Genomic DNA, 21,155 nt, shown 5'->3' with positions numbered 1-21,155 from the left:
TTATTTATTTATGGCACTATGAAGCAGAATCATTTTTTTTAACCTCCAGATCTCACCAACAACAGTTAATATTCAGTTAAAGTCCATCATTCTGAATATATAGTAGAACAATTTTAATATGCAATACGTTATACTTCTCTACAATGATTTTCATCTAATGTTTCATTATTAGCTATTCGTTACCATAATATATTTCTGTAACTTTGCAGTTATATTTTTTTTTTACTCAACAACATCAACATAATTTGCAACTGTTCGTCTTTTCTAAACAATTTAATATATTGAAAATTCAATTTATGACAGACACTCCTGCTCATCTCGCTGCATGAAGAAAATTAATTATGCTTGCTGCTTTCCTAAATTTGAACCACAGAAATTTTTTCTTTAAAGAGCTAATATGCTAAATTAACTTGTGGATTGCTTTGTGGAGACTAAAATGGCATTCTCTTTCTAGTTAACATATGCATCATTTCCTTAAGATAAAAAATTCCAAGCTGAGTGTAATGTAACTTCATGGGAGTACAAAAGGTAAAAGCTTACTAACTGATAAGTCATTACAGTATGCACTTTTTCCCAGTACAGCCATAATGTCATACACTGAGTATGAGCAGCACTAATTGTCTGGTGTCACAGATATTTAAATTCTCAAGCATTGGCTTTTCACTTGGTAAAACAATATTAGAAATCACAACATGTTTAAAATAGATATGAGACAATTTTCTCATTATTCTGATTTTCAAAAGGACTATAGCATTAATCACTAATGCATCTGAGAAGCAGTATCATAAACACTGTGCTGAATGACTAGATGATTATAAAATATTACTAGTGTCCAATGAACTACCTCTGTTATAAGCAAAGGCTGCAGGTAGAAATGAAACAATGTAGAAAATGTATGCACATTTAATTATAGAAATGTTTTAAAGATAAGAAGAAAATAAAAAAAAAAAGAAAAAGGTGAAAAAGAAAAAGGAAAAGGAGAAGGAGAAGGAAAGGGAAAGGGAAAGAGGAAAAGAAAAAAAGAGAAAAAAGAAAAAAAAAAGACAACTAGAAGGGTTCATATTTTTTCATGTACTTTATTAGGCTTTATTAGAATGTATACATTTACCCAACTGTAAGTGCCTAGTTTCATGTATTACAATAAAATATAAAATATAATAATTTGATAGCCCATGTTTACCTCTAAATTCCTAACTTGGATAAGGAACCAGAACCAAGAACAGATTCTTTTCTCTTTAACCATTACTGATTCTACATTTTTTACTTCCACATTTTAAATCCTTTATAATCCTTATGACACTTTTCCATCCACTGCTAATATTGTTAATAAAATTAAGATATAAATATTTTGTAGGTACTAGGGTACTCATGCTGTTGTATGGTCATTTTTCTTTTTCATTGTTTACATATGTTGAAATGGCAAATACCTGCTGATGTGAATGTGCTGAACTTAAGAACAAAAATAACATTCTTGTATGCAGCTGTTCAACCAATATGACTAAAAAAATAAATATGATTTTGACTCAGCATATGAATTCCCAAACATTTCTTACTTTGATTTAGCTGTTCATCTAGTTTACAAATGTAAAAAATGCACTGAATATTTATGTTCTTAAGAAAAATGAAACATTCCACAGCCTGTGAAACACTCAGGGGCTTATCAACAAAATGAAAATATAAAACAAGTTATATAACAATTTCCCTAGAATTATCAAGGTGGACATTGGACTGATAATTTTGGTGAGGAGGCAAAAAAATTTGAAAATGTATTCAAGAGTAGAAATAAGTGTTTTATTAAAATTTTCTAACAATTATGTATGAATATGTTTTATGAAATAAAATATTTTATTTATAAAAATGTATTATATGAAAAATATACGTAGATCTTCACTGTCTCTTTTTTATGCAGAATTATATTTTTTACTGCTTTTACAGTGCAAGAAATAACTGTGTATGCAATGATATTTGATTAACTGGTCAGGAAAATCAACTAAGTATATTTTCAAATAAAACATTTTTGATATCAATATATTAATGCTTATTTTGTTCTCTCTCTTGTTTCTTTTCCTGTTCCTTATGTTTGGCTGTTGGTGCTTCTTGTTTTTTCTCCTTTCTGTTTGAGCAGTGGTTTTTGGCCAGTTTGTATTTTTCCAGACATCACTCCATGATGTGGTTGAAGTATACGATGGCCCAACTCTGCAGTCATCCTTGTTATCTTCCCTCTCAGGATCTCATTCAGGTATCTTTTAATAGGATTGTCATTAAATTGTTGTTCATTTTATATAACCTATAAAAATAGAGCAGGTGAAAGAAACATAAAAGAAAGCTCATGTTGTCTTAGATACAATTTGGAGAAGTATATGAAATCTGGATTTGGAAAGAAAAAATCACTCAGAACAGTTTTAAGTAATGAAGGAACAGAAGCCAAATAAGATCTTTTCTTTTATATTATTTCCTTGTAATATTTGGTTATTATAGTGAGTTTTTTGGGCTTCTTTCTTTGTGCTTTTATTGCTCTTATCCAGTGAGTAATTTAAAATGAATATTAGACATTTAAAAGGGAATGAGACATATATTTATAATAAAGTGAAACTGTATAGTTTATACACATGTACACTTGTCTTAAAGAAGTATGTTGTGTAAAGATATGTATTATTTTATTTATGAGGGAAATACATATATTCATAGTACTTGAGACAATTTTCAATCTCTTTTTAGAACAACATAATACTGCCAACTTAAGATGTTGAAATCATACATATTTAGTAAAGTTACTGAAGTAGAATTGTATTTTGGGTGTTATTTTAAACTGCAAAGTTATTGATAATTATTTTGAATGCTTCTTTAGTAAAAAGTGGTTATGATAGCTTTGTATTTGCTTTGTTTGAGTAGGTGAATCCCTTCCACTGAGCTCAGGTAACCAGATCACAGTTAGATTTACTTCAGTTGGACCAATAACAGCTAAAGGATTTCATTTTGTTTATCAAGGTGAGACATCCTGGAAAAATGCATGTTTATTCATTTTTTCCACAAATTGCATATCAAGAGAGTGGAACAGGGAAAAAATGTAGAGGAAAGTAATAGCCTTTTAATGATTTAACAAGTTTCTTTATTTCTGACTGTTTAAATAATGTTTTAGGACTGTTCTTGTATCTGTATTTAAAAAACTAATTATTTAAGAAGCGTAAGATAGGTTCCAAATTTAAGACAGTTATATATAGCAGCTCTTTCTGTGTTTACTAATCTGACTAATGCTAGATTGATCTGGCTGCTCAAACTGGCTTATCTCTCAGTTTAAATACGAATAACAGTAAATGATATTACTTGTAGTTGAATCAGTAATCTTGCTATTTTTAAGCTCTTTCTCTTGGTATGCATGATTTTCCTTTTTATGGGTCAAACACAGAAATTGTAAAATATCAGTGCTTGTAATTGCAATTCATTCTTCCATTATATTTAAATCTTGATTTGACAGGAAGAAATAAGCATTAAAAAAAAGAAAAAAAACATTATCAACCTGACGCAGAAATGTGGTTTTGTATTGGCTGAATATTTCACAATAGTATCTCTGTTCAGTGCCATTTTAGAAAGGTTTCAGTATGGATTCATTACATTGTTTTTAATCTTGGTAAGGATATCAGTGTTACGCTCTTCTAAAAAATGGCTCTGTCAAGTAATTAATGTTGTGAAGATCAATTTGGGGATTAAGCAAATATTCTTAAGTTTCAAATAATTTTATGTTGCCTCTAATTATTCTGAATATTTGTGGTTCAAGTTCTGCATTCTTTCATCAAATCTGGAATTCATATCCCTAATTGTTTTTGTGTTTGCAGCTGTTCCAAGAACAAGTGCAACACAGTGCAGCTCTGTGCCTGAACCAAGATTTGGAAAAAGAATTGGTAATGAATTTGCAGTTGGGTCCTTGGTTCTGTTTGAATGCAATCCAGGATATATCCTCCATGGGTCAACAGGAATTAGATGTGATACAGTACCAAATGCATTGGCACAGTGGAATGATTCACTCCCTACATGTGTTGGTGAGTTCGTAAAACTTTTTTTATAAAACTAATTGCTTCCAAAATTGTAGGCCATTATTTCTAGCTGAGTGTGTTCTTTTTTTGCCATCCACACAGTATTTTATTCCTGCCTACTTTTATTCACTTTCTTCTCCATTCAAGGCAAGATTCTATTACTCTTTTTACTCTAAACTTGCTGTGATATTTCAGCAGTTTCATGAATGTACTCTGCTATTGCCACACTATTGAACTGACCTCAGCGTTAAGGAGTAAAGGAAAGGAAAATGAAGAAAAGTTTTTAATTATGTTGATATTAAATAGCCTGTGCTTAATCAGCTGATGCTACTTAATAGAGACTGAATGATTAAAAAAATATATATATATATCCTTCAAAATATTAAAATTTTGATAGAGATCAAGACTATGTACCACTGCGGTAATATTCATAAAATATGATTTTCCAAATATTATACATAAATAATGTTTCAAACTCTTTCAGTCAAAGGAAGCATTCACAGTTGTTGTGAGGGCTGCTCCAAAATTAATGCCTCATATTTTCTTACCTTGGCTCACCATGCCAAATGTGGACGTTGGTGGTATAGGAGTGCAGGTTTAATCCTTCCATCTATATTGTTACATTTTGTTGGTAAGCATGACAGAGAGCAGCAGAGGAGCAGTCTGAGAAAATGGCATCTGTCATGTAAGCAAGGGTGTATAATTAAACGTCTCCATGTGGAAAAAATTGTACCCACTTGGCATTCAACAATGCTTGCTGAACATTTATGGAGACCAAACAGCGGATGTTAGTACAAAGTGGTCAATGTCAGCAATGGTGCCACAATAGCAGCTGTGAAACTGTGGGTAACTTCCACTGGTGCAGATTTTTACATGTAGCATGCATGCTCTTGTTTATTGCTAGTGAAATTGCATAGCAAATGTCAGTGACTGTTGAAAAATAGTATTTAGTAGCTGAGAGTTTATTCTATCAAACAATGTTATTGTGTTTTTTGTATCTATTGTATATATGGAAATAAATAAGAGGTGTTACTTTTGGAGCTGCCTACATATATCAGTAAGAAACTGAACTATCTATACTACATTTATTCTCAGTTATAATGGTTGAACTGGTAGAAATGTACTGTTTATATCCTTTAACTATTCACTTTTCAGATATTGCAATAGCACAAATAATATAAACAATTATTTTGGTTGTGGATCACAATTTATATACTTTATCTAGTCTGTAAAAGAGAAACTATCTGTCTCTAGGCAAGTTGAACTGAGAAAGGGTTATAGGTCACCTTATGTTTGAAGACCTGTGTTAATAAAAGTGATAATATATATATGAGATGAAAATTGCATTGAATTAAATCAATTTAAAAACTGAAGTAGTACACATGACCTATCAAATTGCTTTTAAATCTAGTTAATGTTTGTTTCTTTACAGATAGCAGACATCAATTATTCTACCTGTTCATCTTTTTACAAGCAATTATTCAAACGTTTTAAGTAACAGTGACCTTTAGTTTATTCATATAGTTCCCAACAGATTATATAAATTTTATGCCATCTAAAATGTAGTTACAGTATTCAGTATTAGACAAATAGCATTCTTCTATTTATTTTCTAAATCTTCATATTCTTATCTAATGAAATCAGTTCAGAACTTACTAGTGTTGCATAGAAATGATACATCATTTTCTAGCAGTTTTGTTGAACCATCTCATCAATCTTTTCCTTCAGCTTTTTCAATACCAGTAGTGTATCTGTATCTAGATTAAGCTGAAATTTTATTTGTCCTTCTTACAGCATGTAATGATCTAGACAAGATACAATTAAGTTGGATATTCAGAAGGGAAACTGTAATTGTGTGTAATTATATTTAACACTTTTATTAATCCATGTGAAGGTATATGATGAGAAAAAAGTCTTAAAAGCATTTGGCTACTTCTTACTAATATGACAGAACCATAGTCTGCAATTGCATAAGTCATAGTAGCTGAGAGTTGTCAACGCATCAAGACTAGTGAAATTAATTGTTTAAACAAAGTAGCAATGTTAAGACTATTCTTACGACATATTTATATCCTTTAGAGTAATGCAATGTATAAGTGTTCAAACTTCATTCTTAAACATTAACAATAATGCTTTATATTTGTAAGATTGCTAGGAAATTGTACAGTAGATTTCATTTTCTTAAAGGTCAAATAAATAAGACAAGAAAATATGAATGATTCTGCAACCCTGAAAACTGACAGAACCATAATTTTCCTTAATATTTTTTTATCATCTAAAAGAACATTTTTGAGATTCAAGACTTTATTTTCCTGAAGCAAACATAAAATTTTAAATGTAGCATAAATTTAGAAAAGCTTTCAGTAGCTGAATACTGTGTAAGCTTTTTTTTAACAACGTTTCTCACTTCTGAAGCTGCATACTTCTTTTCTTGCCTTGTTCATTTCTTTTCAGTGCCCTGTGGTGGAATTTTAACAAAGCGCAAGGGGACCATTTTGTCTCCTGGTTACCCCGAGCCTTATGACAACAATCTGAATTGTGTGTGGAAAATCACAGTACCAGAAGGAGCTGGGATTCAAGTATGTATATTTAGTATTTTCTTGTTATCTGTTATTGCATTTAAAACTGGTTTTCCTGTTGCGAGAGCATGAAAAGAGTATTTATTCAAGCATTCTTTCTCTCACTAATGGCTATCAACATTAAACTTATTCTGTATCTTTTCATTCATACAGTTCTTAAGGATGAAAGATTTACAGACATCTTGAAAGCTATATCTGTATCTTTTAACTTAGAAAAATCACCAGTAATTCAAAATAGATCATTTCATTAGGTCTTTCAGTAAGAAGCCAGAAGAAATAGATATGCTTTCTGTTTGTTTGTTTGTTTTTCTCTCTAAAATTGGATATGTACATCTTTCTTAAATAGGTCTTTTCTTGGAGAGGTTATACATGCTGTCCTAGAAGCTATGTTGTTTTACATATTATCATGAAAGTTCGTATGGGATGAATCCCTTAAAAAATTGACAAAATTCTTCTTTACAAAAAAAATGGATTCAGAACATGGAAAATATAGCAGATAAAAATCCATATAATTAAGTCACGTAGTGAAATATTACAAGAAATCTTATTATCAGAAAGGTGGTTTTGTCTAATGTATTAGAACTTATAACCTGATCATATTTCTAACATACGAATTACCATGAACACATGATAGTAAGTTTTCTATTCCTTCCCTTGCTTCAATTAAAAAAGATAAAATAAAATGAATTGTTTCTGTGTGTAAGGCTTTAATAAAGGTGTAGTTTCCTACTGGAGACCATTTGAAGCAGAAGATATTTCTAAATTTGCATTTAAAGTTGTGGAAAGAGAACAAGAAAGTCATTTTGGATCATTTATTGTGTCTGGTTTTCAATAAATTAAAGAGCTTTTACTGTATTCTCCAGAAAAATTTTTCAAAGTAGAGTGAGTTTATAGTTTTCTGCTATTGTAAAAATTGTATCTTTATTTAAAACTATTTAAGAGGAATGTAAATTCTTTACAGAATAACACCTAAGTTCATACATGGTAACATTTAAAAGTTTATGAATTAAATTTCAAAGCTACCAGTGTCTGTCAGGTATAGTATTTAGAAAACTAAATCATATTTGAGACTGATTTTGAACATAACTTGTTTATGATAGTTAACAAAGTTAGGATTCTATTCTCAGTATATCCTGTACAAATTGAAATGAATGCTAAATGCTTGGTGGATCATTTAGAGCACTGTTACTGGTCTCTTATTGTATCTAGTGTCTTGACTTATGCACTCAATTTTTTAAAGTGTTTATCTCTTATCACAGAATGCACTAGGTGACTAAGTTGCTAGCTTTGATTTCAGATTAGGTGTCTAACCTGCATGATGTTCTTTTGCTTAAGAGCCATAATATGATGATGCATTTGGTAATGTTATTTTTTTTTTTTTTAATTCTCACAATTCTTTCTGAAAAAAAGAGCTAGTGAATACGTGACCCTTTCTTTCCATTATCATGGGCAGTTGCAAAGCATGATACTTAGGCTTGATCCTTTGGCTCATCTGATTTTCAACACTAGCTCTGAGAAAGACTCTGAACTGAATACAGATGATAGAGGAACTGTAAGACAGAGCATACATCAGAAGCCCTCACACCATGTTTACTGAGATATATTTGAGAAGTGAACAGAAGTTTATAACCAGTAATGTCATCAGATATGGCACTGAAATAATTTTAGGGTTTTTTTCATAGGCAAGAGCAATAAATTGTCACAAATACATTATATATACATAGATAGTTATTATACTGCAATTCAGCTACTTAAAGAAACATTTGAAAACTTGGGTGACTGATTTTGTCCTTTGCAAAGGAATGCTGATCTTGAATATCCACATTAGATAATTCCTTAAGTTTATGGAGATTTTTTAAATATCTGAACATTCTACCTGATCAGTAATCTCTCAGTGTAGCAGAGATATTTTCCCATCTTGAAAGGAGATTAAAATAATACAAATGTGTGTGAGAGTGTTTAAACTATTTAGGTGGGAATAACTACATTGTTGAAGTTTTTGAAACAGTGTGACCAGATGTAAATGATGAACCGTATAATCATATCAAATCAAATCATTAATATCAAATCAAAAAGCAAAGATTTAAAGGTAGATTTGGGTAAATTCGAAGAGTTGAAAACCAATCTTAAAGCACGTAACTTAAATATCTGAAACTTAAACATCAATAATTTTATCTGCTGTTGTTCCTTATAAACTAAGTCAGAAAGGCACCTTGAGCAGGTAATTTAAAACGCTTAGTATAGATTCTTACTTCACTGCCTGAAGGAATGTCTTTTATTTACTGGCTACACTGGCAGGCTAGGGCCATAACATGCATGACTTATACTAAAATAGATGTTTTAAATTAGATGTTTTATATATAATGAAAAAAAAAAAAAAAAAAAAAAAAAAAAAAAAAGCCCTGCAGTCAGAAGCAATCTGGCACTGCAAACACATTAAAAACATGAGATAAATTTAAATTCAGTCTGCAGGCTTCCTAGGTACCTGTACTTTGTATTCCGTGTGTTCCTGACAGAGTCACAACAAACAAGCTGGAAGATGTAAGGATAGAGCACAGCCCTGCCAAAAAGGACCTGGGGATATCGGTGGATGGCAAACTGAACATGAGCCAGCACTGTGCCCTCACAGCCCAGAAAGTCAGCTGTATCCTGGGCTGCATCAAAAGCAGCACTGTCAGCAAGACAAGAGAGGTGACCCTGCCCCTCTACTGTGGATTGGTGAGACCTCATCTGGAGTACTGTGTCCAGATGTGGAGTCCTAAGTACAGGAGAAATGTGGATCTGTTGGAGCAAATCCAGAGGAGGGCCACCAAAATGATTCAAGGGATGGAACACCTCTCCTACAAGGACAGGCTGAGAAACTCGAAGCTGTTCAGCCTGGAGAAAGCTTTAGGGTTGACCTGACAGCAGCCTATCAGTATCTAAAAGGAAGCTGTAAAAATAACTAACTCTTTAGCAGAGTCTGTTGTGACAGAACAAGGGAAAATGATTTCAAACTAAAGGAAGGGAAATTTAAGTTGGATATAAGGAAGAATTTATTTTATAGTAGAAGTAGTGAGACACTGGAACAGGTATTCCAGAAATGTGGTGGTTGCACATTGGTGGTTGGAGACATTCAAGGTGAGGCTAGATAAGGCTCTGAGCAACTTGTTCTAGCTGTGGATGTCCTTGTTCATTGCAAGGGACTTGGACTAGATAACCTTTAAAGGCGCAATCCAGAGCTCCTTTAAGTATTTCCAAAGGAGTCAGGGCTTCTCCTCCATTTTGCTCTGAAATCAATCAATCAGTCAATCAATCAATCAACCCTGCTTTGGCTGTAGCATCTGACCAATGCCTATATAATGCAGAGTGTTTAAAGCTCTGGAGAAACAGCTAGATAACCTCAACATTCCTAAAAAGTTTGAGTCACATATTCCACCTAGAAAAATAATTACCTAGTTGCACTGGAACTATGCTTATATCTGTTGTTGAAGCTACTCCACTTAGGAGAATAGTTAAGGAAGAAAAAGGAAGACAGAAGAAAAGCAAGAATAATTCTCTGGCATAGTGGTTAAGGTACTCATCCTGTAGAATGTCTTGAGTTTAATTCCTGTTTTTCTCACTCTTGATTTGGTTTTCATTTATTTCACTTAAAAAATAAAAATAAAAAATTCCTCACTCTCTCTTCCCTCTAGAACAGGAACCGGAAGCTGCCATTTGTTTATTTTCTAGTGAGTGTTTTCATGCTCCCTCGACAAGTGGGAGGATATTATAATCTCTGGATGGGATGAAGTGGAAGTTCTGCCTTACAGCATGATAGTGCTTACTTTTTCCCAGGAGATAAGTCATAGATGATAGTAGCGAAACACAAGAGTCTGCTTTTATGTGGAGTAAGAATTGAAAATGTGAATTACATCATTATGGGATTGTTTTTAATTCTGTCTAAACTAGAAAGAATCACAAAGAAGCTGAAGTAATTGGCGATAGTATATATTTTCCCCTCAATGTCCTTCAAGTAGTTTGGGTATTAGAATAATATTCTTTGCCCAGATTGCTGTGTAACTCTTGTCAGTGATAATATGTAGTTGTCACTAAGGGTCACAGAACTCATGAGTCTGAATTGGCAATTAAATCCGACTGAATTGTTACAATTGAATTGTCTTCACTTAATGATATCTTTCATTATCTTTACAATAACACTAAGGAACAACATTTTATGATTGAAAGCAACAGAACTCCTGAGTATTCTGTTCTGTTCTATTCTATTCTGATACATACAGTGTGGTCTGGTCTACAATGTATTTTTTGCCTTTTTTTTTTTTTTTTTTTTTTTTTTTTTTTGTAGGTGCAAGTGGTGAGTTTTGCTACAGAACACAACTGGGATTCTTTAGACTTTTATGATGGAGCTGACAACAATGCCCCAAGGCTTGGAAGTTATTCAGGTGACAGAAGATTTTACAATCAGTATTTCACAAAACCAACATGCTTTGTAAACACACTGCTTTTTTCTATTTCTTTTCTGCATTTGCTACTCCTATAATTAACAACTGGTAGTATTTTTGTTATTATATTCATCATTCTAGTAGACTTTCATAAGGCTGAAAATCTGACAATTTTAGGAATGAAATAATATTCATCATGCCAAGCTGTAGGCATGATGTTTATGAATATTAATCTCATTTGTCCACTCTTAAAGCAGGCATTAGAAATACTGACCTCTGAAGTAGATATCTCCTGAAATTATACATGATTGAAGGATGCATTCCTTATCTCTATTTTAGATAAATGAGACAGTTCTGTTTGCTCTTTTAAATTTTTCTTTATTCTACTCCATTCACATGTATGAATGACATTATAGATGAGTTTTTTGTCTTGTCATTCTGAGTTTCTTGTTACAAGCTCATGCCAAAACACAAATAACTAATCAAGCACATTTTTAGGAATAGCCCTACCAAATGTGCTCACAGCTGCTTTATATATTTGGCTGTAATGTTTAAAGTTATTCCTGTTAGGAAGTTTGTTCTTGCTTTCAAGAAAATCCTAGTTGAATCCTTCTCTTGATAAAAGAGGGTGATATGAATTTGTATTAGACCTTTCTTCCCAGGATGCCTATAGTTCATGTCTCTGATGATGTGGTGTACTGAAAATGCATTAAAACTTTCAATAAAGACAGATATTTGACAGCCGTGCATGATGACAGTGCTTTGAGCAACCTGATCTAATGAAAGATGTCCAGGCCAAAGCATAGGGATTTGGACTAGATGATTTTGGCAAACCTGCCCATCTTCTCCTTCCCCTTCACTCTTTGTCTTTTTATGGACACACACATTTCTTCACGTACTTAATTTCTCTGCATTTCATTAATATTTTTCTTTCTCTTTTCAGGAACAACTATACCTCCACTTCTAAATAGCACATCAAATAATCTGTACCTAAATTTTCAATCTGATATCAGCGTATCTGCTGCTGGATTTCATCTTGAGTATACAGGTAATGCAAAGGTGTTCAATTAATAAAGAGTGCTTTTCAGTTCCAGACCTAAGTGGTATGAAAGAATATTCCATCTTATTGCACATCATGAGCCTCATACAGTTCCTTCAATTCCATTGGTAAGATTCTCATTTAATTACATGGGTAAAATCTGAAACTGCAGGGACTGGGATGTTTTGTTCATATCGTTTCCACATTTCTTTTTCACTTTCTCAAAGCGTACAACAGGAGTAAATGCACACCCAACAAGCTTCTCTGGTAGACTCAGCAGTGGAGCCCTTTGGAATCACTGTGTTTGGCCCAGGGCAGCCCCTAACCCCTCCTCACAGCAGCTGTTCCTGCCGATCCTACTGCTATCAAAATCTGGATATTATGACCAATAAAATAAAATACTCACTATATAATGTCATTTAAATATATAATAAATTGGGAGAATAATTTCAAATGTTTTTATTATTTCTGAAAAGACTGCAATTATAGACATACTTGCTGTCTGAAAGAGATTGCCTGATCTGACTAGCTGGCATTCTGACAGTCATTGATGTTTTGTTTGAATTTTATTTTTACCAGGCTATTCAATTCCCTCTGCTCATATTTGCTCTGCAGTCTGATTTGCATAATTGTTTCATAGTTAATTCTTGTCAGTTTTACAGTATGCAGATCCCATGCTCTCATCTGATTAGTCTGTCGGAGAACACAGCCTTGCAAAAATGCTAATTTTTCCATGTCTAAACATTCATCATAGGTTATATTTATCCTTCTGCTTCCTTAAAATACAGATACTGTCTCAGCTTCTACAACCTTGGTGAGAAAAAACATAGGAAGTTAGGAAAATAAAATAATATGAATTTGAATCCAGTGCAAGTGAGAATGCCTCTGTGTTCACACTGTACAAAAAATTGAAGTATGTAGTGTACTACTGATATGCAGCTCTCATCTCTAAATAAAGCAAGCATTCACAGTATATTGTTACAAGTGTTATTCCATGCCAAAGACAATAGATGTAAGTTTGATAGGTGTGTACATGAATTTATACAGTTTGTATGAGAGAGAGTTTGTGTACATATTCAAGATATGCTCTGTGAGTGAGTACATAAAAGTAAAAGCTGAAAAAATGTGATTTAGGGAAGAATGTTGACTAGAAGGTATCTCAGAAGATACCTGGTAGCCAGTAGCTCAGTGAACTATCAAGATTAATAATAAATTAATACTTCATGTACAAGTGATAGAGATATGCAATTAAGAAAATAATGCAGAATTTGGGATGGAGTGAGGAAATCTCAAAGCAATGTTTAAAACTGTAAACTTTGTTAGAAATAAATGTAAGGGTAGAATTATTGTGAAAAATATTGAATTGCTGACATAGTAAACTGAATTAAAATTTTCCGTGATATGCAGTATATTTTGTAAAGATATGCTGTTAAATAAATTACTGTGCATGTGTGATGGCTACTGAAGTGGAGTCTTGACGGAGTGGTCCGTCAAGTATGAAATAGAATTAAGTGACCACAAAAACTTCATAAAATCTGTGAAATACACCATAAACCAATTAAAAAAAAAATATATATATTATCAAGATTGTTTTGAAATTTAAAATAGAGACACACTGTTACAAGGCCTTACTGTGGCCTTCCAGTACTTGAAGGGAATGTATAATCAGGAAGCGGAATGACTGTTTACATGGGTGGATAGTGATAAGACAAGGAGGAATGGTTTTAAATTCAGACATGGGAGATTTAGGTTGGATATTAGGAGGAAGTTTTTCACTCAGAGAGTAGTGACGCACTGGAGCAGGTTGCCCAGAGAAGTTGTTGATGCCCCATCCCCGGAGGCATTCAAGGCCAGGCTGGATATAGCTCTGGGCAGCCTGGTCTGGTGGTGGGCAACCCTGCCCACATCAGGGGGGTTGGAACTCTATGATCATTGTGGTCCTTTTCAACCCAGGCCATTCTGTGATTCTGTGATCTCATCTAATGCCTTAAAACAGTAATGGACAATAGTGAATGACCAGACTATGAGAAGCTGATAAAAATTTTGCAATTAATGTGGATCTTGACTTATAGGCACCAGCTGTTTCACTCTATATATCCCTATCTAGGGAAGACACAGCCGCTATTATCCGTAGATTGAAGGACGCTTTATGTTTTCCTTTGTTCTGTTTTCAACCTAATTTTCTTTTACATAATGTGCAAAATTTTGGATTGGGCTGAATTATGAATTTGATAAAAGAAATTTAGTTGAGGAGCAATACTTTCCCATCACTGCTAGGAAAGAAAATGACAGTGTATTTTGTGTATGACATAGTGTATTTGGACTTTTGTCTCTTGCAGATTTCTGCACTGACGAGTCAGCTTAGTCAGGATTTTTCTCAGGATTTGAGAGCTAACAATGTAAAATTCTTATCTTTATACTGAAATTTCACCATAAATGCACTGCTCAGAACATAATTTGTTAACTTGCACAGCCGCTCTCCTCTGCTCATCTCTGGCAAAGCTTCCTACCATGAAAGTCTGGATTATTTTTTAGAAAAAGTAAATAAAAAGTAATGATCATATTTTAATGACAGTACTTCACACGATTATTGTGTTTCATTGGAACCAACATTGATGGAAGTCAGTATGAGGAGTCAGTACATAGTTCTTAGTGAATATCATCAAAGTTTAATGGTAAGCAATTGCCAAGTGAGTTGGCTGTAAATATATTTTTCAATGCATTGCCTACTTCCAAATCTATTCCACATATTCAAGAATACACAAATTTGAGGGGAAATATGTATATCTTTCCATTCCTTTTGTCATAGAGAATCATAGTCTAAAACTTAATAGTGATCACATCAATAATTGTTTTTCTACTGTTTTCACTTGTATGTTGAAACCTCAGATTTGTATTATATAAAACACATCCTATCATAGAGTTTATGCATTCTATGCCCCTATGTATCTTAATTTACTCTTTATTTACCAGGTGAAATTTTATTAATTAGATAATTATTCTGTATGAATATAATTAGCTTTCTTTGAGATCAGTTGAGTTTCTTTCATTGCTTTATGCATGATTCCCATAACAATTCCCAAAACAATTATTTGTTTAAAATGAATTAAAAATTTGATGTAATATTCAATCTACAATATTGCACTCAATGTAGCATTGCTCAGTGTTCTCTGGAATAGATGCTGAGAAAGGAAAGTGTGTCTGCACTCAGTTTCATTTAGGTAGGCTGTGGTCAGTTCTGAGAGTGGCAGTAGGAATGAGTGAACCAGTAAAGAGATTTTTGCATTTAGACTGCAAATCTTTGGAAAATGTTTCTTTCTCTTTCTTTTGCTTGGAAATAAAGAAGCTTTTCTCCTTTTATGACAGTTTTTCCAAAATTAGTGTATTTGGATACTCATACAGACTGCTGGCATACAAGTACTTCTTAAAATATCAGTATGCTGTGCCAAAGAAGTTCAGTGTGAATCTATTATCAGATTCTATGGTACTTTAAATGTCTGAACTTCCCAATTTTTCACAGCTATAGGTTTGGACTCTTGTCCTGAACCACAGACACCGAGCAACGGGATCAAAATTGGAGACAGATACATGGTTGGAGATGTGGTTTCTTTTCAGTGTGACCAGGGTTATTCCCTTCAGGTGAGCTAAGTTTCCAATTTCAAATGGTGCCTTTTTTTTGTTCACTGTGATAATTGTTACGTCTGTCAAGAGGATACTGAATATTGATTGCATGATTAATTTGCAAAACTTACGTGTATTTCTATAAAATATTAAATTTCCAACCTTCAAATTTTGTGTCAAGAGTCTGTGGTTCTGTATTTCTTCTTGGTTAATGATTATAGCTTATCTATTACTGATGATGTCTTTCATATTTATAGCTGAGCTCTGAAGCTTTTGCAAATTAAGTTAAATTGCTTGATGAACAATATAAAAAGTGGACAAGAGGAAAAAGGAAATGAAGTAGTGAAAATGATCATTGGAATCTATTTTTTTTTTTGTTTTGTTTTGTTTTGTTTCTTCATTGTAGCAAGTCATACTTGGGAAATGTCAATTTTTTTTGTTTGTTTGTTTGATTTTGTTTGCTTGGTTTTGTTTTGCGTCCTTGTTTTGTTTTCAGACTTCAATACAAACATGTGAGAAGACAATCGATAGTACATTCCTGAAATAAAGGAAATACACTGGAGCATAGGCTGCGCAAACACATAAGAAAATACTCCTCCTTCCATAAAGTTTTTCTGTCATGTAGAGTGTGACTTTGTCCATTTATTTACTTATTCTAGAAATGAGCAGATATGCCTACTTCTACCTACGGAGAAAGTGCGTTCATTTTTATTCTAGGAGAGGTAGTGAATGGTTTGCACAGTAATAAATAAACTATTTGTAATTACTCTGGATGTTTTACAGATACTTGGTTCCCTCAAATGTTACAGACTCTGAACTGACAGGGAGATTTAACATTAAAATTAACAACTTTTTTTCATATGAATACTAAGAAGACAAGATTTTTGTTTGCACTGTGTGGTTTTGCAAGAAATCCCAAGTACAGTTTTCTCCAAGGAAGTTTCATTTTAATTTGCTGTCCTGGGAATACAATCGCAGTTAGATGAAGCTGATGAACAGTAAAAGTAGTGGTTTACTCTGGTGGATTTTTTACCAAGTCTGCAACAGATTGCCTTGAAATCGTAATGTCTACTCTGTTGCAAAGAGACACTGTTGTGAAGACTTTCCTTAAATATCTGAGTTTTCGGCTACTTAAGCTATTTCATAGTTGAAGGTAAATACTAAATTTAGAATATAAAGTCACAGAATCATTCATTATGAATTTAAAAATGTTAACCTGGTTGTATCTACCGTGTATAGTTAGTATCTTTTTTCATATTCCACAAAATATGCAGATCAGTTGTATGTATACATTGTTTCAATGAGGTCTTTATATTCTAAAACCTTGAATTAAATTAAAGCTGGTGTTTTGAAATTCATCTGGAGACTGTTAGAAACAATATTAAGGGAATAAAAACAATTTTCTGATTGGCTGTCCCTTGGTTAAGAGTACATTGTGCTCTGTTTTGAAGGTTTGATAAAATTCAGTGTACAGTCTACATTTTTCTACTTTTTAAAATATATTCAGAGGGTTTTGTTTGTTTGTTTGTTTGTTTTTGTTTTTGGGTTTTTTTAATTATTAATTTGTTTTATTGGAATACTAATCATGTAGCACATGTTGTATACTCTTTACTATGCGAACTAGCAAATGTTGTGTCATTTTAGGGACATTCACATATCACTTGTATGCCTGGACCGGTAAGAAGATGGAATTACCCGATTCCAATATGTTTAGGTATGTTCATCATAAATAAAACTTCTTAAACATGTCAGAATGAAAAATCTAGAGGTATGCAAATGTGGAGAAAAAAAAAAAAAAAAGAGGAAAAGTGAGATAACTTAAAGTGCAAAAGGCCAGACTGAAATGAAATTTTTTCAGTATACTGCAGATTTTGGCAGAACCTCTCTGGGATGCACTGTCAGATGGAGAAAGAATGAGATATGCACCAGTCATTGTTTCCTGTGTCAGCTGTGAAACCTCCAGAAATCCTTACAAACATAGTTCATTTATTTATGAATCATTTCCACAGTAGATTATGAGTACTACAGAAAATACTAAAATAAAAATAGCATTACATTGTCATCTCTGATGAATGCACCAGGAGGCAAGTGTGCCCTATTTAACAAGATACATTGTTGTTCAAATCAACCTATATAGAAGACTATATTAATATTGTTGGAGAAGCACTGGAAGCCTGCCAGAAAGCTAAAGAAAGTGTCTGACATGCACTAGAATATATTCTCTTTAGGTGATAAATAAATATGTCAATTATAAAGCCCTTTTAGTATCCTTTACCGCTGAATAGAAGACTTTTTGTTTGGGTTACCCAGTAATAAAATTTATTCATATTTATAATCTTCAGTGTATAGAAAGCAAGATGCTACAGATCTCATGATAAATGAAAACCATTATTAAATTGTTATTAAATTATAAACAAAGTGGGCAGAATGAATGCCTCTCCTCTGTCCAAGTGCATGTGTCCCTCAAATTAAAACCTAGTCAATTCAGATAAAGACAAATATATGTTTTTAAGTATCCACTTGTAAATTGCTTTGTAATAGGTATTTAGTGGTATAGGAATGTTTATGTATCTTTTGAAATATAAACCTTGACATTATTTTTTATATTATTTACCATACTTTTTTGAATAATGTCTTTTTTTTTTTTTTTTTTTTTTTTGGCAGCACAATGTGGTGGTGGCATGTCAGACTTCAGTGGAGTGATCCTGAGCCCTGGGTTTCCTGGCAACTATCCTAGTAGTTTGGATTGCACATGGACAATAAAATTGCCAATTGGTTTTGGTATGTGTTTGCTCAAGAGCCAAGTTGGTTTTGGTTTAGAATGGTTTATAGATTCAAAACACAGTATATGTCTTAAGAAAAAAAAAAAAAAAAAAAAAAAAAAAAAAAAAAAAAATTTTGAATTTATTTAAAGAATTAATCAGAACCTCAAAAATAAGATTAAGAATTAAAAACCTACAAAGTTTTTCATTTAAAATACACTGTGATTTTATAATAAACATACTATTGTTTAATTGGAATTAAGCACAGTTTTTAACTAAACATATTTGGTTTTTCTTTGTGAGTCCATAAATCCAATAAAAATATCCCAAATATTTTAAACCAAGTTAGTATCACTTTAGGAGAAGAAAAAGCTACATTTGACTTGATTCGGCTTTTTTTGCATGTCCCTGCTGAATATAGGAGCAGAACAGAAAATATCCTGGGAAGGGATCTCTAGAAGCCTCCCACTGAAAGCAAAACTGTCAGTAATGCTACATCACATCTGCTGTGATTGGCATATTCTTCTCAGCAAGGCTGCTGCTCACTCAGTCCATTCCCAAACCATACAAACAGATTTCCCATATGCTCCATGTGCAGAACTTATTAACTTGTGCAAACCTTTGAGCTTTTTTAAGGATTGTTGACCTAGTCCTCCAGTTTTTTTTCACTTTTCTCTCGGACACAAACTGCTGGTATACCAACCATAATCCAATGTTTAGTATTCTCCACAGATTTGTTCAAGATGATTTCTCTTAATCCAGGTCTCTCAGGAAGACATAAAATAGTTTAGTCTCTGGAACCCATGGAATACTGTCTCTGTTGCTGGCTACCAACTGGATATCAAACAATTACTAACTGTAGTCTCAAAGTTCAACTTTTTCTTAACCCACTTCCTGTCCATTCATCAAGTTTACATATTTTCATCTAGATGAGAATGCTATAGAAGATAAAATCTGAAACCATAGGGTAGTAAGAGTATTATATTCACTCTTTGCTTTTGTCAATATACACAGTAATTTAATCATAGAAGGAAGTCAGTGCTGATCATATGTAATTTTCTGTTAGTAAGTCCAGGTTGGCTACTCCCATGTTCCTTTTGTCTTTTATGTGATTGGAAATTGGTTGCAGTTAGACATAATCTTAGTCCATAGCTTCTCTCTATAACCTTTCCATGGGCTGCAGTGAACATGCAGTTGTCATTCCTCTTTTATGTCTCAAGTTATGCATCTTCAGCCTTTTTTTTTTTTTTTTTTTTTATCACCAGGGACTTCTTTCACCATGATTTTGTATAGACAATAAAAGTTCTTCAATTATAATGTCCAACCCTCTAAAAATCTTTGTGTGGCTCTTATATATATACTATTGCAAAATTTTGATTAAAAGCTAGCCAATAAAGATGATCCATCTAAGTTTTTACATTTCTGGTAGTTGTATAGGAGCATGTGTACTTCTTAGAGTTCTTCTTTATAAGTTGGTTGAATGGCATTCTGTTTTTTCATATGTGTCTCAATGTTTTCCATTTGATAACTAGCATCTTCTGTCATATTCTTTTTCTCATGATAATTTTTCTCTTCAGAAGATTTGTCCCTTCAGCAGTAAGTGAATGTGTCACCCCAAATACTTTCTACATCTGTTCAGATTACTCCTCTGTTCTTTTTTAAATCACGTCTGTTTTCTTTTTAATTTGAAATCCCGTGAGTTTGATTATCTTGTGATTCACACGAAAGCCATTTATTCTGCATGAGTTGTTTAACATGAAGATTATTAAACGTTCTGTAACACTAGCTGAACAGTATCTATTATTGTGGGAAATACATAATCTTGAGATAGGGATTTCCAAATGTAATCCAACTGTTATGTGTACATTTCATTCAAAAGACTCAAGATTAAAGTTAACTGTTGTGGTTTTATTATTATTATTTCATTCAAATAGCACTGATACTTTATTATACCATTATGTCATTACCTTACTTTCAGAGAACTTGATCTTACAGCTTCTAGCATTTCTTTAAGAGTCATAAGGATGTGCACAATCCTCAAGTCCCATGAAGACTTGAAGATGTCTGCTAGTTTAGTTACTGAATTTATATATATATATATGTAAATACATAAAATATATATCTAAAATAATATATATAAAATATATATATAAATTCAGTAACTATATATATATATATATATATATATATATATGAAAGAATAGATTTATCATCATAAGTCAAAACCACAGAGCAAGCTGTGTAGGCTAAATAGAGTTCTCTACCAGATATTTTCAAGCATTATCTATAATAAGGAAAGCAAACCTAAAATTCTAGAATTAATTCTATTTCAGATTCTATCATAAGATGGTACATTCAAGTGTGTATGAAAACTGTTTTTTTGTTTGTTTTTGTTTTGTTTCTTTGTTTTTTTTTTGTGTTTTTTTTTTGTGTGTGTGTGCCAAATATATTCCCTTCTACTTCTTGCCTTGCTTTGTTGCTGTCCTGCCTCTTTTCCAATACTGACTCCTTCCTCCAATCCTTTTTTGTTCGCTTGCATTCTCTCAGATTAATGTTTCCAATTCTCATTTTTTATCCAGCAATTCAAATTTGACTCTTCAATCACTCATTTAAGCTATCCATTGTTGTTCTATATTATTTAATTTCACCTCTACCAAGAAGAAAATTCAGTTCTTTTTTTTCTTGGCTGAAATAGGTAAGTT

General features: G+C 32.6%; 1 protein-coding gene across 3 annotated transcripts in view; it reads left to right on the top strand.

The window, feature by feature from the left end:
• CSMD3 (CUB and Sushi multiple domains 3) overlaps positions 1-21,155 on the top strand; it is a 539,260-nt gene that overhangs the window by 427,262 nt on the left and 90,843 nt on the right. For 2 of the 3 annotated variants that reach the window (XM_042869064.1, XM_042869063.1), the window contains 9 exons: positions 2,126-2,239; positions 2,893-2,988; positions 3,834-4,037; positions 6,486-6,610; positions 10,935-11,031; positions 11,975-12,079; positions 15,591-15,709; positions 17,336-17,405; positions 18,356-18,472. In XM_042869064.1, coding sequence (XP_042724998.1) covers positions 2,126-2,239; positions 2,893-2,988; positions 3,834-4,037; positions 6,486-6,610; positions 10,935-11,031; positions 11,975-12,079; positions 15,591-15,709; positions 17,336-17,405; positions 18,356-18,472 — 1,047 coding nt within the window. The remainder of the gene's footprint in view (positions 1-2,125; positions 2,240-2,892; positions 2,989-3,833; positions 4,038-6,485; positions 6,611-10,934; positions 11,032-11,974; positions 12,080-15,590; positions 15,710-17,335; positions 17,406-18,355; positions 18,473-21,155) is intronic. The other variant, XM_042869066.1, reaches the window with a different exon arrangement.

The sequence above is a fragment of the Lagopus leucura genome, unplaced genomic scaffold, assembly GCF_019238085.1.
Source record: "Lagopus leucura isolate 7727_CA_CO unplaced genomic scaffold, USGS_WTPT01 Super-Scaffold_100002, whole genome shotgun sequence".
In the NCBI taxonomy this organism is placed as follows: domain Eukaryota; kingdom Metazoa; phylum Chordata; class Aves; order Galliformes; family Phasianidae; genus Lagopus; species Lagopus leucura.
The sequence above is the reverse complement of the archived record's forward strand: the minus strand, read 5'-3'. Positions and strand labels throughout refer to the sequence as shown.